A 17098-nucleotide genomic window follows, 5' to 3' on the forward strand; every position below is an offset into this window, starting at 1 on the left:
GTTAATACTCTAAGGAGCATTCTGCTAACAATAAAGATTTCTTCACATTTTGAAGCTTCTAGAATAATTTTGGAACTGTAACAGAAGTGATTTTTGTTCCTGTTTTTAAAAATTATAACAGTGGAAAAGGCTTATTTAAAAAATAGAGAGCCAAACTCTCATTCTCTGTGGGTTGGGATAGTCTTCTTTCTATATCTGTCTGTTTATAGTTAGCAGGAGTTGTTATACTTTGATTAGGACCAGAACTTCTTGGTCTGAGCCTCTGCTAGTGGCCTAGGGAGGTTAAGGATAAGTCTGGCCTTGCCAGAACGCTGTTGTGAAAATGTCTCGGCTGTAGGTGGCACAGCTGGAGTTGTGCACCATCACAGCTTGCAGAGCCCTGTACTGAGTGCCAAGGTCTTGGCCTGGCTGCTCTTTTGGCTCCATTTGCTGTTTCATCCTGACCACGCACAACGCTCCTGCCTCACAGCAATATCTTTGTACTGGATAGGATTGAAGAGGACTGAGGGAAAATGGTTCTGCCAAATTCTGCAGCATGGTCCTTTGCAGGAAGGACCTAAGAGTGGGGATATGAATCCATCTCCAGCAGAAGAAGGAGCTGACGCAGTATGCAGTACCTCATCTTTCACCCGAGCCCTGGTCTGGCAGCTCTTCACCTGGAATGGCTCTTCCTCTTCCCACTGTCATAAACAGCGTCCATGCTTTCCATGTGCTTGGATGATGGGCTTTGGGAATGACATTGGATCAGTTGCTGGAGTGTAAGATCTTGGAAAGGCAGAAAGAAGGAAGGTGACTGCAAGGTTACAATGAGTCAGTGATGGACTTTGGTTGCCGTTGGCAATTTGGGTTTTACAGCAGTTTGTTGCTTTGATCTTCAGCTCCGCCATTTCTGTTTTGGTTTCTGAGGACTCCTTGTACACATCCATGCTCCCTGGATGATGTGTGGCCAGGCCAGAGCAACTCTTGCCTGTCTGCTAAGGCCTCGGCTGGAGTCCTGGCTGAGAGCTGCTCTTCCCCTGGATCTTCAGCTGAAGAAACAGAATTCGTGCTTTGTGTCCTGTCCGTGCCCATGATAATGTCTGTGGATACTTCTGCTCTCTTGCCCTCTAGTTTGGTCTGATTTAATGGCGAGGTGACATCAGCCAGAGGAGGTGTTTGCTCATTTGGGGTGCACAAGCGACAGGGGACAGGGTATCCAACTCCAAGTGCACAACGCAGAGATTGCTGTGCATCGCAGTACTCAACAAACTCCTTTTGTTCTCCATAGGTGCAGCCTTACCACAGGGGCAGGTCTGGGGCTGGTGGAGGCCCACGTCCAGCTCTGCTCCGGTTGGCGGGCAGCCTGGTAGCAAACAGCAGCGTGGAAGCAGACAATAGGAAAGGAAATCAGTAGGAAAGTGGAATCCTGCTGTCTGGCACTCAGAGAGATCCCTGATTCCAACAGATGCATGAAAAAAATTAGGCTTACTCAAGCAGGAGGGTGAGAGGAGAAGGAAAATGTGGGAAAGCACCAGCAGACAGCACAAGACCAAGTGCAACTGGCAGGTGATCTGTGTAAATAGGCTGCTTTTAACTGGGCTGCTTCACTCACAGATTTTTGCGTGCCCTTTGTGTGTGTGCTGTGTGCCCATGTGGGCTGTGCTGGTGCTGGTGGCCATGAGAAGGGATGTTTGGGCAGCCCATAGGAGCCGCTGGGTATCACAGGATAGCCTTGTTGACTCCGGATCTTGCTTGATCCTCCCCCAAATCCCAGGCATTGTCTTTGTTTCCTCATTCAGAGCGGTTTTGTTTGGATACATCCTGCCTACTTTGAGATGACAGAGAGCTCATCACGTACTGCTGGTGCACAAAACCACACTGTCACCCTGCTGCTGCTTGAGGGTAAATCACTGCCCACGAGTCTTCTCCTGCCTCCCAGTGTTTGCCACATCTGTGCTCACCAGTCTGTGTACATCACTCAACCCCAGCGCTATCACAGATCATCCATCCAGAGCAGAGAAACATCCTAAAGAGCCATTGCCTTCCGTTTTGAACCAGAGCATCACCTCTATGAGGTGTTGAATTGAATTAAGGATGGTGGCTGCCTCACACACCGCAATGAAATTCTAACTAAGGTCACGACCCTCTCAGCTTTGCCACATGGATGTTTTTGACAGAAATAACTCTCATCATTGTGCAACCCACTGTGTCAATATTTAGGCACGTCCTACCCCTCCTTTTGTTCCTCGGGAGCTGTCAGGGAGGAGCTGATCATCTTCAGGCCTCTGCACACTACTCTAAGACCATCTCTGCTTCCTCCTATCAGAAGTTAGTTCAGGCGGCCCTGGGATGCTGATACTCCTCTCCAGCAGCAGGAACTCCAGTCTCCCCGGCAGTCATTTGAAACAATATAGTCATAAATAGCCTTGTGCTCCTTGAGTGCTCCCATCAAGGGACTGAAGCTCAGTCATCAGGTATATCCTAACAACGAAGCCTTTACACAGCTGTCGGTGAGCTTAGCGGTGTCCCTGGAGCAAGGCATGCATAGGGACCCAATGAGGCTGCAGCCACCCAATGTCTGGGGCTGCAGGAAGGAGGGGGTTAAGCAGAGTGAGCATGTCAGGAGGCAAAATGCACCCAGCCTGTGCTCTGTGCAGCAGATGATGCAAAAATAGGGGAAGTCCATGGTGGCAGGAAAGAAGAAATACACAGGACTTGCTTTCTGCCAAGCTAAGCCTATACAACCTGTTCTTTCTGGGCTGGGTTGTTAATATTCTCTGCCTTTTTCCTGCTCCCTATTTTTTTTTCTATTTTTGTTTCTTTTTTTCTTTTCCCCCCCCACAAACTACTGCCCAGAAGAGGTTAAAATGCAGTCTTTGTGCACGAATGGTTCATTCTGGGACGTGAAACATTCCGTCCTGCTTTTCTTCAGCTGCACACAGGGAAAGGGCTGGGGAGGGGGTCGTGCTGCCAGATAACACCGTGCTGCAGCCCAGGGATTCTGGCAGGGACTGCACATGGAGAGCTGTGGGCTCCGTGCTGCACCATCCCAGCTGAACAACACAATGGTTACCTTGCAGGAGGAGGTATCATGGGCTTGTGTGCCAGCTTCTCTCCTGGATCTATAATACTGGCCATCTGTTGGATGTTGTTGGTGCTGTCCACCGTTGGTTTACCATGGTATGTAGGAGGGAGAGAGTGCATATGTAATATCTGTGCGTTATTTTTTTAATATGGAGTCATTGTAAGATCTTCTTGTCCCAAACTTTTCTAGGGCAGAGTGAAACAGTGGAAGGATGAGGAGTGCCTGTGGGCACTCAGTGCTGCAGGGTCTCCTGGTGCAGCATGGAAGCGTGTGGCTCTCTCCCATCCCAGCTCAGAGGATGGAGCAGCTCCCTCAGGGTCCTGCCCCAGCTAACGCTGTGCCACCTGGCTGCCCTTCAGTGCTTCTGCTCTTAAAGCAACCCAGCCCCAGCTAAGCTCAGTATTTCTCCTCGGCAACACATTTTCTACGTAACTGAACCCGAACGGGTGAGACGGTTCTTGTACAGCAGCCCAGGAGAGAGCAGTGAATCAGTTGTAAAAGTGAGAAAAAATGGTTTTCCATGGTTGGTGGGTTCTGCCAGCTCCTGAAAGGGACACCACACAGCTGATGTGCTGAATGTTAACAGGAGAAAGAAGGCAATGAATTAGTGCCCTGTTGCCAGCAGCTCATTCCGTGCTGAGAATAACCCTTTGCAGAGCAGCCTTTTGGCTCAAGGAAAGAAACCCTATGCCTCGCTAATCTCTGCATCTTGATAAGCACCAGGATTGAGGTTGGCAAGGGGAGGCTGTTTGGCACGTGAACACATGCTGCTGGTGTGCTGGTGGGAAAGGTGTGCCATGAGTGGAGAGGGATGGTGCCATGGGTTGCATAGGAGAGGTTTGGCCATAAAAGTCCCAAACCAATGGCTTACTGCCCTATTCCAGACTAGGGGATGTGCGTCAGCATTTTGTTGTCCAAATTACACATAATGTCATCTATGTCCCACGAGCAGCAGTTCCCCTACTGTGTTCGGTCCCTGGAAATCACAGCAGTAGATGCACATTTGGAGGCAATCAGGGAATAGGGTCGGGCACTGATGCACATTGCTGTGGGTCCTGTCCAGCTCCTGCTCCCTCTTCTTCCCTCCCTGCCTTGCCCTCCTGCAGATACCCCTCCAGGCAAGGAGCTGATGCCAGGACAGGCAGCAGGAATGCAGCAAATATAGAATAATTGCAGCTGTGTGAGGCACCGCAGGGTCTGTTCCTGCCTGAGTAACTCTGGAGCTGCCCCGTGCCATGTGCAGAAGTAGTGGAGGCAGCCCAGCACCCAGCCCTGCAGGGTCCCAGACATGGGGAGATGCCTCCCAGCTGCAGGGCTGCTCCTGCTCTCCCAGGAAAGTCTCAGTGGACTTTGAGACCCACGTGCAATACAGGTCATGGCTATCATTCTTAAATCCAGAAGTCACTTGGTTGGATCATCCGATATAACTCAACTGGTGTAGATACAAAAGGTTTTCCTGCCGAGGCTCAGATACAGCAAAGGGTCTGTGCTCTGTATGCCCCGAATAATTGGGCTGTCATGGGAAAAGAGCTCGAGTCATTGTGATTTCTGACTTGGTGCCAGTGGTGCAACCTGAAATGAAGGGGAATTTCCTGCACTCCATTCCTGTTTTACGCTCTTGTTCTCAAGGGAAGGCTGTCTCTGCTGAGGATGGCCTCAGTCCTTTCCTCCCCACACCCCCATCCACTACGGCAGCTCTGCAAAGAGCACTGTACCTGTGCAAATGCAATGCCATGCCAAAACGGTTCATGGCTAATTAATTAACTTCCGCCTACTGCCGAGCCACTCCCTTCGTCCTCACCTGTCTCAGACATTTATAGCAGCGATAGGATGCTAGAAATAGAGGCACTTACATTCAGAGCTGTAAACAAAAGGAGTTTGGGAGCTGATTTGCAGAAGAGATCCTTTCCAGCTTGCGGCAGCATGAAAACCCATGGGTGTGCTTCAAGGTAAGGGGAGACGGAGGAATTAGCATTGTTGGTTTGCAGGGAGGTCTGTTTAGATGGCTCGGATAATCCACATGGGTAGTTAATGACCTGCGGCTAGTTTACACGCTGCTCCAGGTAAAGATTAATTTTGTCTTCTTGGATCCCAAGACTCTTAATTTGAAAGAAGCTCGTTGTGTCGACACGGTTCCATATAGGGGATCTGTGTTATTTTCAGCTTAATCCAAATAAACCGAAGTGTGTCGAACCTTAAGGCGTGCAGTGCACATCCAAGTACTGCACTTTGGCCCAGGGTGTCTTTGGTCGATGGATGCGTGGTAACAGGGGTGCTCTGAATGCATTCTGTGCCTTGTGCCACAGGAGCTCCCACTGACAGAGCTGATAGCTATGAAATGGCCCTGCTTACTGCTTCGACTGCCTCAGTGTGCTCCATAATGCTCGGAACTCTCCCTGCTCACCTTCAGCAAATACAGCAAAACAGCACTCAGACAAGTGGGACCTGTCCTGAAGAGGTCAAACGATATTTCAGCCGACATCGTGCCTGATGTCTGTGGGTCTGACGTGCTCACAGTTAGGAATCACTCGGCTGGAGAATTGCAGTTTCCTGACCAAGTCCTGTGCATGTTGTGCTCAGGGCAGTGGCTGCTCCTTCCCCTATTAGCAAGCAGGTTACCAGAGCCTGTCCCTCCAGGGTCCCATTGTCCTTTCAGCTCCTTTGGAAGAGCTGAAGACAGCTGTCCTGCCATCCATGTATTCACCAGGCAGTGAAGTGGGGGTCAGTGCCACCGGGGGACAATTAGCCCATCATTTCTGCTTGGGGATGTTGGTTGTAAAGAAGCTGTTCAGCTTTCCTTCTCGTTTCATAGGGGTGGTGACCTTGCACATGACTTACACTCAGGATGCTTTAGGCAAACATTGACTCATTTGCCCCAACAAACCATCTGAGTGCAATCCTCCTGCTTTTCACTTTGCAGACAACACCTGAGCAAACATGGAACCTTATCTCACATACTGAATTCTGCAGAAAAGGTGCAGAAAAGGGACACAGGCAGACTGACTTAGCAAGTACCACCATGCAGGTAGAAAGGCAGACCTTGGGACACCACCACAGCAGCACCAGCTTCATCTTAAGTGAAAGGCTGAGGAACAAGGCAAGGGATCAGGGTGTGTTCAGCAGATGCAAGCCACTGGTCCCTCTGTGTTTCTCCCAGGTCTCAATTCTACCCATAAAGCACTCAAAGGAAAGGGGTTTCTGTCTCCTGGGAACAAAAAGTAAAGAAATACTGATGAAGTCATAGAATCATTCAGGTTGGAAAAGACCCCTCAGATCCCCAAGTCCAACCCCAGCCCACCCCACCATGCCCACTGCCCACGTCCGTCAGTGCCACATCTCCATGGCTCTGAACACCTCAAGGATGGTGACACAACCGGCTCCCTGTGCAGCTGTGCAGTGCCTCACTGCTCTTTCTGACAAGAAACGTTCTCTAATACCCAATCTGAGACCCATCTACGTCTTGGCATTCCTCATGAAGAAGTTGTGCTGCCATTTCCCACCAGAGCTTGGTGCTTCCCAGGCTTTGGGAAGGGCTCTGCTGCTGTCACAGGGGGGAGAGTGCACTCACGTAATGCAAAGCTCAGCGCAAGGTCAGCCCTCTTTCTGCAGCACTACCACCTATTGCACTGCGGCACCACACCCTGCACCCAAAATTCTTGGGCTCTTGTTCATTTTACGGCACGTTGTTAGACATCAGTTTTGACTGTCGTATTTCTGTGCGCAGCTCCCAGTTTTATGTCAGACTTCGCTCTCTCCAGTTTTCTGTTATCTTATCTGTCTATGTTGCCTTTGCTCATGAGAGCCATCAGGAGGTTGTGAAAACGTACTGGGCCTGGCAAGGATACAGGTTTCAGCCAACGTGGTTCTGTGTATGGCATTCTTTGCTCCTTCTTCACAGGTCTGCTTCTTTGGTTCTCCACTCAGACCCATCGGGTTGTACTGGTAATTGCACCAAGTTCCAAATACCACTGACACAGACAGAGGGCACAACGCATAGGGGAAACGTTTGGAAAGACTTTGGAGAAACTTGCCTGGTTTCTGCCCCTCCAGTGTTTGTCTTTTCTTCTGGTGTGACAGTGGTTGTTTGGCATTGGGATGCCACCAGGGCTCTTTCCCAGGATAGAGAGCATTCCCAGGAAAACACAGTAGTTGGGATTGCCTTTTGCCTACCCACTACATGTCCCCAAATGAGGCAGGGGAGTGCTGGCTTCCTGCTGGCTGGGCAGGGGGAAACCACAACCATGATGGTCCCACTCTGTAAAAAGGACTGTGTCGTCTCAAAACCCAAAGCCCAAAGCCAGATCTTCTGTATTTTGGAAACCGTGGCTGAAAGCGTACCCCATTAAGAAGGGTTTTAAGATCAGAAGAGTCAGATCAAGTCTGGTGGACATCAAACCTCCCAAAGAGCCCATTCATGTCCTGGTTAGAACGAATTGGTGATGATACACGGGGGTTGTCTAATCAGTACTGGGAAAGGCTCGACTCTTTGTTCTCCAGGCAAAGCGTTGGTGGATGAGGTGACCAACCCTCAGCTCTAGCTCTGAGTTCAGGCAATTTAAAACCTGGCCAAGGGGAGAAAATCTGATGACATCACATGGGAGGTGCAGGTGAAGCCAAATGTGAGAGCCCAGGCTGGGAGAGTCATCTGTTTTGAGAATCAGGGTGTAACTAGTGTGTTAGAGGCACTGCTGTGTTATTAATCAGCCTTCCATATTGAAAAGTCCCTGTCATCTTTAAAAAAAAAAATCAGTTGTTTTGCTTTCTGACCCTTATCTTCTGGAGTGTTGTCATTGCATGGCACACTCAGATTTCTTATCGAGGAAACACCCATAACTCCTACAAAGTTCTCCTTTTCTATGTCCTGGTGGCTGCTGAGAGACACTTGAAGAGAATAAACTCAAAGCAGACAAACTCTGGGGCCTCAGAAACCAAAAACAAAAAGCAGTTTGTGCAGGTCAAAATGAGGATAAAATAGCAATTTCTCTCTGTCCTGCCTCATATCCCAGAGCTGCTGGCACAGCTGGTGCCTGGCATGTGGAAATCATGGCCCCAGTGACAGAAGTCATGCGGGCAGCAGTTTGGTGGTTCACATTTGGGGCAAGATGGCCTTCTAGATAGCATCCACTGAAATTCTGCTCTCTTTCCAGGACTATCAAAAATCTTCTCTTTGTCAACTTGTTCCTGGGACTTGCCTTCCTCTTGGGATTCTTCCATGCAATTAGCAGGAACCACCTGTAAGTCTTATCACAGCAAGAGCAGCCATTTGCTTGACTTGATGCACACAGTGCAGCGAGGAGCTAACCTGTGACACTTGAGTTAGCTCCCTTGATTTAAGCTGACGCTGCCAGCTTAAGAGATGGGGTATGGCTCTGGAAGGGCTGTTTTCCCCATGTGTTGCCTTCCTGCAGATTCCAGAAGAGTTCTGCAGAGCTGCTGGCGTCCCCCATGCCCTGCCAAGCCAAGACCAACATCATGTTCCTCAAGACCCACAAGACTGCCAGCAGCACCATCCTCAACATCCTGTTCCGCTTCACTGAGAAGCACAAACTCACAGCTGCCCTCCCTGCTGGCCAGGAGTTCCACCTGGGTTACCCACAGAGATTCATCACCAATTTTGTGGAGGGTTTTCAAACCCGAAAGCAAAACTACAACATCATGTGCAACCACCTGCGCTTCAACCCCTCTGAGGTAAGAGCCCTGGCACACGTGGAGAAACTGAAGGATGCCACCTCCCTGGGTTTGTGCAAGGCCTTTGGCATGGCCTTTCACCACATCCTTACCTCTAAATTAGATGCATATGGATTTGAAAGCTGCACTACTTGGTGGATTAGGAATTGATGGGATGGTGGTAGCCAGGGGGTTGTTGTCAATGGCTCTATGTCCAGATGGAGGACGGTCATGAGTGGTGTCCCTGGGGTCAGCAGTGCTCTTCCACATCGTTATCAATGACATGGACAGGTCAGCAAGTTTGTTGGTGACACCGAGCTGAGTGGTGGACCTGGACATGCTCAAAATGTGGGCATGTGAGAATCTAATCTGTCCTAACAGCCTTCTTCTTCCCCTCTCACGCACAGGTGCGCAAGGTGATGGCAAAGAACACCTTCTATTTCTCCATCCTGAGGAACCCCATTGCTCTGCTGGAATCTTCCTATGTCTACTACAAGAATGTAGCCCCTGCATTCAGGAGATCCAAGGACGTGAATGAATACCTGGCATCACCCCTGAAATATTACCTTAAGGAGGACTACATGAGTAACATCTATGCCAAGAATAACATGTGGTTTGACTTTGGCTATGATAACAATGCAGAGGACAACGAAAAGTATATTCAGTCCATCTTGGAAGAGACTGAAGAGAACTTCCACCTGATCTTGATAGCAGACTACTTTGATGAGTCCATGATCCTCCTGAAACACACCTTGTGCTGGGATTTAGATGATGTGATTTACTTCAAACTCAATTCCAGGAGCAATGAGACTGTCCAGACCCTGACTCCAGAAAGCAAGGAGAGAGTAAAAAAGTGGTGCTCGCTGGACTGGAAGCTCTACCTGCACTTCAACCAGAGCTTCTGGAGGAGGATTGAGGAGACCATAGGATTTGAGGAGCTGAAGAAGGAGGTAAATGACCTGCGAATGAGGCAGAAGGAGCTCATGGAGACCTGCCTCTTGAACCAGGAGGCTGTGGCGAAGGATCACATCAAGGACAAGGCTCTCTTGCCTTTCCAGTCGGGGATGGCAAATATCCTTGGTTATAACCTCAGGCAAGACTTAGACAATGACACCCTGAAAAACTGCCAGAAAATGGTTGCACCAGAGCTCCAGTACATGTCCTACCTCTACTCCCTCCAGTACCCACACAACCAGGGGAAGCCCATAAACTTTCCCAAGCAGTGGAGAAGTTCTCAGAAGACGTAATCCCCTACTTTGCAGCTACAGCATCCCACTGCTGCAGCCTTTTGCACTGGCCAAGTTTGGCAATGAGACTCTTGCACAGGATGGGGAGGCTGGGGGTCATTTGAGGACTACTTCCACACTCTGTCTGTCATTCATTCCGTCGGAAAAAAAAAAAAAAAAAAAAAAAAAAAAAAAAAAAAAGTAATCTTTTATTTCTTTATATTTACCACCTTTTTCTTTATGTGGATGCCAGACCTTCTGAGGGGCACGGCCTCTTCTTGGTACTGAGGTTGCAGCCACCATGTACCTGGACCTTCCAGACTTGCTGAGACTGTAGCAGAAGGCCTCCAGGCAAGGACACAGCCTTAGCTGGGTAATGCTCGAGTCCATGACGCTGCTGTCACATGCAGGGGACAGCCTGGTGCTGCTGGGCACTGGTAGGCTCTCGGGCTGGGCTAGACTTTCTTTCCACTTAAACATTAATCATGAGCTCAATCGTTTGGTTTGCATTTGACCTTTCTTAATAGAGGTCATTACTTTAACAGCTGGTTAAATCTCACTAGAGCAAGTCCTGGTTTCCTGCTTTTAGGAACCCAAAATAAAAGGAGTGAAGGGAATGAGGACAGGAGTGCGCAGAGGGAATGCAGCAGTGGAAGGCACAGGAACACAGGAGAGGAATGAGTGTTCCAGGCTGGCAGCATTGGTGTTTTAGCATCAGCAGAGGCTTTGCCACGTTCTGTTGCTCCCACGGCCAAACTCTCCACCACCAATTAGGAGAAGGGTCCAGGGAGGCACTTCCACATCACATCCACTGTGATGGAGAGAATGAATCAAACTCCTGGGACTTCTGCACGTGGCCAATTCACAGGGAGCAGAGCAGTGCCATCACACCACAGCTGGGCTTGGCACTGGTTTCTGCAGCCCATTGCCAGCTTCTACACTGCCTGCCTCCACATATGGTGCAGGATTTCAGGTTTAACCAGGGTGCCCTCCCTTCCATTCAGGTCAGCGGTAAGGGATGTGCGTGGGAAGTTGTTAGGACAGCTGTGGCACAACTTGCTAATGTGCAATTTGTTCCACACTGCTTCACATAGGTGTTCAAGGTATTGAGCTGCCTGGTGGTGAGGGTGGCCACAATGGGCCATTTTGGTGGCTGGAGCAGCTCCCTGGGGCAGAGCAAGCAGCAGAGGGGGTGGCAGTGCATGGCTATGGTGAATCCAGAGGCTCCAACACCACTCCCCAGGAGTGGTGGCAGGAGGGAAATGGAGCCAGGAGGAGGATGACAGGAGGGAAATGGAGCCAGGAGGCACATCCTCTTGGCATCCTCTACCCCCCAGCCCTGAGCCCAGACACACGGCGAGGGGCCCAGGCTCTGCTGCCTGATAATGGTGCCTTTGTGCTGCTGCTGACTCAGGGCTTTTTGCTGGGCCCCGTGACCCATCTGTGGGGGACAACGAAAGGGGAGACGCAGCCGGCAGCAGGGGACAGAGCTGCGCTGCACAGGATCGGGTGAGTGCCTGAGCTTTATCTGCAGGGCGCTGGGCAAAGCCGCTAGACAGAATGCAGGTGAGTGCCCCAGCCAACAGCACAGGGCAGGCAGCACCCCTGGGCCTTTGGTGGGAACGCAGCAGAGGGAGGAGCTGATGGGATCCCATCACTCAGCTCACAGGACGTGCGTGGGGACAGCTCTGCCCCCTCCATTTCCCATTCCAGCCCTGGCCAGCGTGGGTTTGCAGAACCCCGTTGCAACCAGCAGCATGGAGAGCAGCCTTCTCTTCTCTTTTGGCAGCACCGCATCTCCCCACTCCCCACCTTGGTGGGGGCTGCCCTCTCTTTCCTGCAGGAACCATGGGCTCCCGGCACTTCCCTGCCCGGACTGTGCTCTTTGAGAAGGAGTCCACTGGTGTCACATACCGCGTGCCAGCCCTGCTCTACCTGCCCTGTGTGGCCAAGCTGCTGGCCTTTGCTGAGGAGCGGCTGAGCGCCGACGATGCCCACGCCAACCTGCTGGTGCTGCGCCGTGGCACCGTCTATGGCAGCTACGTGGAGGTGGGACAGGGTCCACGGGGAGGGAGAATGGCCCAAGGGTCCTGGGGGCTCACTACTCCCTCTCCAAGCAGTGGGAAGACATGCGGGTGCTGGAGACGGCGGCACTGCAGCACCACCGCTCGATGAACCCCTGCCCGCTCTATGATGAGTTCACCGGCACCCTCTTCCTCTTCTTCATCACGGTGCTGGGCAGGACACCCGAAGCCTTCCAGATTGTCACTGGGCAGAATGTCACTCGCCTCTGCTGCGTCACCAGCGCCGATCAGGGCCTGAGCTGGAGCAAAGCCACTGACCTGACGCAGCAGGTCATCGGCAGGGCCATCAAAGGTAGCAGTGTGGCCATGCAGGGCAGTGGGAGGGCCAGTGCAGTGGCTAGTAAAGGCCTCAGCCTGCAGCCCCATGGTACATGGCTGGGGTCCAGTGAGGGTCTGAGGGCAGAAATGCGGCTTGTGATGGAGGGGACCACTGGTAACGCTTGTCCCCCTGTCCCCAGAGTGGGCCACCTTTGCGCTGGGCCCAGGGCATGGGATCCAGCTGCGCTCCGGCCGGCTGCTGGTGCCCGCCTACAGCTACCACATCGACTGCAAGGAGTGCTTCGGGCAGCTCTGCAAGACCACCCCGCACTCTTTCGCCTTCTACAGTGACGACCACGGCCAGGGATGGCGTTTTGGGGAGTTCATCCCCAACCTGCAGACAGGAGAGTGCCAGCTGGTCTCGGTGGATGAGGAGGATGGCTCCAACGTCCTCTACTGCAATGCCCGCAGCTCCCTGGGCTTCCGTGTCCAGGCACTGAGCACTGATGACGGGGCTGTTTTCCATGGGGGGCAGCTGGTCCCACGGCTGGTAGAGCCCCCACACGGCTGCCACGGCAGCATCATCGGCTTCCCCGCACCTTTGGTGTACGGCCCTCAGCCCCGCTCAGCTCTGCAGGCGCTCCCTGCCATGGTTGCTGGCAGCAGGACTTCAACAGGACCTCGCAGCTGCGCCTCATTCCAAGGGGATCCCCAAGGCACTCCTGGGCCCTTCTTTCAAGCGCCGACATGGGTGCTCTACTCACACCCCACCAGCTCCATGTCGCGGGTCAATATGGGGGTCCACCTCAGCACCTTCCCCAGGGATGCAGACAGCTGGACTGAGCCCTGGGTCATCTACGAGGGCCCAAGCGCTTACTCAGACCTGGCTTACATGGAGCTGCCCCACAGCCAGTTTCCCGTCTCTGGTGGCCCGGCCATTGCTTTTGCCTGTCTTTATGAGAATGGGAAGCGCTCGCCCTATGAGCAGATCTCCTTCAGCATGTTCACGCTGCACGACGTGCTCCAGAACATCCCCCTGACGGCTGCAGTGCCCCACAGGAAGCGAAGGCGAAGGAGCTGTTGTGTCTGCTAGAGCCGCCCGCAGCGTCCCCTGGCAGGGGACAGCCATGGACAGATGGGGCCGGCTGCCACCGGTGGCCTGGCTGGAGCTAGTGGCACCTGGGGACAGCCTGGCATGAGCCCTGTGGCACTGTGAGCAGTGCTGACGTTGGGATGCTGGGAGCTGGACCGTGCTGAGGGCTGCTGCCCCAAAACAGGGTTTTATCTCATTTTTATTGCTGATTTTTAAATATATGGTGGTTGGGCTTAAAAGTTCATGCTGATACGACCGTGTCATGCCAGTTCTCAGCCAATGTCCCTCTGTCCTACCACCCTTCCTCCATCTAAAATCCTTCTGAATAAATAACTGATTCCTAATGCCACTCCCCTGCTGCTTCCAGTTTCACACCTGTGCTGGAGATGCTATCTCACCAGCCCCCAAAAAACCCTGCCAGTGGGTAAGCTTCACACCCAGATCCACAACACCCAAAAAGCCATATTCATGTGAATTAAAGAAGCAGCTAATTGCTTTCTCAAACACACACAGTCAACCAAATATCTGTGGAACCAAGAACCATCCAGATGTCGTCCTGAGGGGCACAGCCAGTGGGAACGGTGGGATGGGTTGTGTTTGGAGGTCTTTTCCAACCTTAACGACCCTATGAAATACACATTGAGTGGCACCAGCCTGACGCTGGCTGTGTGCGTGGATGTATACGCATGAGTGTGAATTCTGAGGGACCTGCACCCCATTTCCAGCACCGCCTCCATGCACAGCCCCAGCCCCGACCAAGCTGGGAGGCTGAGCTGCCCCCCACAGGAGGCACCACCACCGCAAAACAGATTAACAAAAATAAATCAGGCTTTTATTTACATACGTGGCTCAGGTGTGTCGCGGAATGGAAGACATGGGGTGAGCAGGAGTGGTCTCCCCAGAGGCCACAGCTGGGAAACATGGTCTCACCTCACCCCAGGCACATGGGAGAGCCCTGCCTCCTTCCTCTCACAGAAGCCGCAGAGGCACCCGGCGCAGCCGTTGATGATCTGGAGGAAGGTTAGCACCATCTCGGCAGCACTGATGAGCAGCAGGAGGGAGAAGAAGGTGACGTGCCATGCCACGATGCCCACCGGCTCCAGGCAGGTGCCCCAGGTGCTCGGGTAGAACAGGTAGAAATTCTCCAAGGCCCTGTACCGCATGAGGGACAGCATGAGCCACATGCAGCCTTCCCCTCTGTGGTCCTACTTTCCTGCCAACAGCATGAGGGCCCTGTACCTGTTGCTAGGGGTGTCCACGAAGGGGTAGTCCCAGATAAGGCCATTGCTGAGCTCAGTGGTGTTGTAGAGGCAGAGAGGGCCGTCAGTCAGACCCAGCCCCGAGAAGAAGAAGCAGGCGGCAGAGCCCAGGAGAGCCAGCTTGGAGAGGACAACAGAGAGGAAGGCCTACAGGGAGCATGAGGTTTAGAGATGGGCAGAAGTGGGCAGGCAGGAGGAGCCCGTGCTCTGCCCTGACCTTCATTCAGGGGGCTGGGCATCGCACAGCATCTCGCTGCAGGGCCAGGGTTGAGGGAACATCGTGCAGTGCTCCACCGTGGAGCCAGAGGATAGGTGGCACCGTGCATTGTCCCACCACGTGAGTAGTGACACCACGGATGTCTCACCACGTGCCCACGAGAGGTGGCCTTCCACAGACATCCCACCATGAGGTTACTGTGCCGTATCCCACCACATGGCCACGGGAGAGGGGACACTGTGCGATGTCCTGCCACGGGGCCACAACTGAGGTGGCACCATATAACCTCCCACCAAGGGAGAGGAGGCACCCTACAATGCCCCACCACACACCAACAGGAGAGGGGACACGTCACCATGTCCCACCCCACACTGTTTGGTACAACCTCCACCCTGACTTACGTTCCGACGGGTGCCGCAGTCGGAGCAGCAGGCGCATCGCCATCCCACAGCAGTGATGTGGATAGCTGCCAGCAGCACCTGCAGGAAGGAGAAAGTGGCCTGTGGGGACAAAGGGGAACAAAAGCAGGACGCCCAATCCTGCTCTTTGTCCTTGCTCTGTGCATGTTGGAGGAGGCCATGCAAGATACAGCGCTTACCATGACGCCGCCTCCCCAGGTGCCTGGCATGATCTTTGCCCTCCTGCTGATGTGCCCATCCACCAGGTACTGCCAGGACCCGCCAGGGAAGAGCAGCAGGATGCTGGCCACCACGGAGAGCATGCCCAGCACCAGCAAGCAGGGGCCCACGATGCGGCTGCATCTCCCTACACACATTACCAACCTGCATGGAAAAGAGGAGGCGGCGGCTCTGGCTTTGCAGAAGCAGAACCCATGGGGTGCTGCGTGGTTGTTTCCATGGGAAGAGCTGCATCACAGCCCTGCTCCTGTGGAGGAATTGGGGTTGCCAACCCAATGTCAGGGCACCGCTGCTGTTAGCTGGGAGCTCCAAGGCAGACTGCCAGCTCTGCCACCCATCCATCCGAGGCAGCTCTATCTCCTTTCTGATTTCCATCATTCCCACTTTTGTAACAAACCCAAGACCTCTCATCCTTCCTGTTGTTCACCTAGAGTCAGGAGGACCCAGCACTGAGTCCTTCGCCCCTCTGTAGACCTTCCAGAAGAGCTCCTCCTTCCCTGGAGCTCACCCAGGGGGCTGCTCCAACCTCAGGCCTGCTGCAGGTCCCCCTTTGGCCTCAGCAGGGACTTCTCCCTCTCCCTGGGGGAATCTCCTCCCTCGCTCAGCACAGAAATGACAGAAATGAAATCAGTCCGTGGCCTAAAGCAAAAAGGATTCAAGCAGCATCTGGAGAAACCATCCTCCTTCCTCCAGGCTTACCTGGGAGCAAATGTGGGAGATATTGGCTGCGTGAAACCAGAGCTTCTCACCCTTCCCCGGAGTAGCTCTGTCCTGGAAGAACACTGAGAGGCATCTCCCACGGGTCCTATTTATGATGCCCATCCCAGACATCCACCCACTGCATCAGTCATGTCACCATCATCCACAAAACCAGCAGCTCATGAGGAAGGATGACTGTCCCTCCGCACGGGGCAGCCCCCACCAGCAGCACCACCATTTCCTTCACAACGAAACTGTCTCAAGGGAAGCAGATCCAGAAAGCAAATGCAAACAGGAGCTATACAGCTCCCTGGGCAGGGGGAGACCCACCAGCCATGCAAACTGCGAGAAAAGACATCAATTCTTGCTGCCACAAGTCCAGCACGGAGAGGAATCCTGCGTAGGTCCTCTAGCTGGTAGAGGAGTGGCAGCAATGCATTGCTCAGCTGCAGTGTGCTCCCGCAGGGCCTGGCTGCTCACCTCAGCCCATACCACGTGGATATGGTGGATGCACAATGCAATGGTGCCTTGCTGCACGCGGGGATTCATTTTTAAGCAAGATGGTGCTGACTCATCACACTGAGGCAGCGTGTCAGAGGCTGCAGCAGATGCGGCTGTATCTCACACAGTGTTTCAGAGCAGAAGATCACTCCCAAGACCTCAGCTGGCTGCTGCCATTAATGCAGAGGTTATTTCTGGATAGAACATTTGGAAGTGCCACAGGTACCGTGCCACTCCAAGATATTATACATGGTATACAGCCCAACTTGTTCTACCTAGAGTAATGTGTGCAAGTGGTATTGCCCAACTTGGTTCAAAACGGCTTTTTCTGCTTTCAGACCAACCTGGACAGGGACACTGAGACTATAAAACCTGCCTGAAGCACACTGTGC

The 17098-nt window shown here is 52.8% G+C and overlaps 3 protein-coding genes across 4 annotated transcripts; 2 read left to right on the plus strand and 1 right to left on the minus strand.

The window, feature by feature from the left end:
* The first annotated feature begins 4987 nt into the window (after positions 1 to 4987).
* Positions 4988 to 9978, plus strand: GAL3ST2 (galactose-3-O-sulfotransferase 2). Its single transcript, XM_042878515.1, has 4 exons — positions 4988 to 5013; positions 8212 to 8298; positions 8473 to 8752; positions 9139 to 9978. The coding sequence occupies exons 1-4, from the start codon at positions 4988 to 4990 to the stop codon at positions 9976 to 9978; spliced, it is 1233 nt and encodes a 410-aa protein (XP_042734449.1).
* Positions 9979 to 11805: 1827 nt separating this feature from the next.
* Positions 11806 to 13392, plus strand: NEU4 (neuraminidase 4). Its single transcript, XM_042878560.1, has 3 exons — positions 11806 to 12006; positions 12078 to 12333; positions 12500 to 13392. The coding sequence occupies exons 1-3, from the start codon at positions 11806 to 11808 to the stop codon at positions 13390 to 13392; spliced, it is 1350 nt and encodes a 449-aa protein (XP_042734494.1).
* An 849-nt stretch (positions 13393 to 14241) lies between these two features.
* TM4SF19 (transmembrane 4 L six family member 19) lies at positions 14242 to 15645 on the minus strand. Of its 2 annotated transcripts, XM_042878466.1 has the most exons (4): positions 15467 to 15645; positions 15270 to 15347; positions 14632 to 14798; positions 14242 to 14544 (listed from the first exon to the last, which is right to left on the minus strand). In XM_042878466.1, exons 1-4 carry the CDS (start codon positions 15641 to 15643, stop codon positions 14319 to 14321), a joined length of 648 nt encoding a protein of 215 aa, XP_042734400.1. In that variant the 5' UTR covers positions 15644 to 15645; the 3' UTR covers positions 14242 to 14318. The 2 variants fall into 2 exon arrangements, with proteins under 2 accessions (XP_042734400.1, XP_042734399.1); XM_042878465.1 differs by lacking the exon at positions 14632 to 14798 and having other exon boundaries at positions 15270 to 15645.
* Between the last annotated feature and the right edge of the window lie 1453 nt (positions 15646 to 17098).

This window comes from Lagopus leucura, unplaced genomic scaffold (genome assembly GCF_019238085.1).
Source record: "Lagopus leucura isolate 7727_CA_CO unplaced genomic scaffold, USGS_WTPT01 Super-Scaffold_100021, whole genome shotgun sequence".
Taxonomy (NCBI): Eukaryota; Metazoa; Chordata; class Aves; order Galliformes; family Phasianidae; genus Lagopus; species Lagopus leucura.

Coding starts and splice junctions, on each gene's coding strand:
- GAL3ST2 (XM_042878515.1), top strand. CDS start 4,988: ATGAAAACCCATGGGTGTGCTTCAAG. Junction 5,014..8,211: donor ACCCATGGGTGTGCTTCAAG/GTAAGGGGAGAC, acceptor CTCTCTTTCCAG/GACTATCAAAAATCTTCTCT. Junction 8,299..8,472: donor GCAATTAGCAGGAACCACCT/GTAAGTCTTATC, acceptor GCCTTCCTGCAG/ATTCCAGAAGAGTTCTGCAG.
- NEU4 (XM_042878560.1), top strand. CDS start 11,806: ATGGGCTCCCGGCACTTCCCTGCCCGGACTGTGCTCTTTGAGAAGGAG. Junction 12,007..12,077: donor TCTATGGCAGCTACGTGGAG/GTGGGACAGGGT, acceptor CTCTCCAAGCAG/TGGGAAGACATGCGGGTGCT. Junction 12,334..12,499: donor CATCGGCAGGGCCATCAAAG/GTAGCAGTGTGG, acceptor CCCTGTCCCCAG/AGTGGGCCACCTTTGCGCTG.
- TM4SF19 (XM_042878466.1), bottom strand. CDS start 15,643: ATGTGTGTAGGGAGATGCAGCCGCATCGTGGGCCCCTGCTTGCTGGTG. Junction 15,348..15,466: donor CCTGGGGAGGCGGCGTCATG/GTAAGCGCTGTA, acceptor TCCTTCCTGCAG/GTGCTGCTGGCAGCTATCCA. Junction 14,799..15,269: donor ACTGCGGCACCCGTCGGAAC/GTAAGTCAGGGT, acceptor TGCTCCCTGTAG/GCCTTCCTCTCTGTTGTCCT.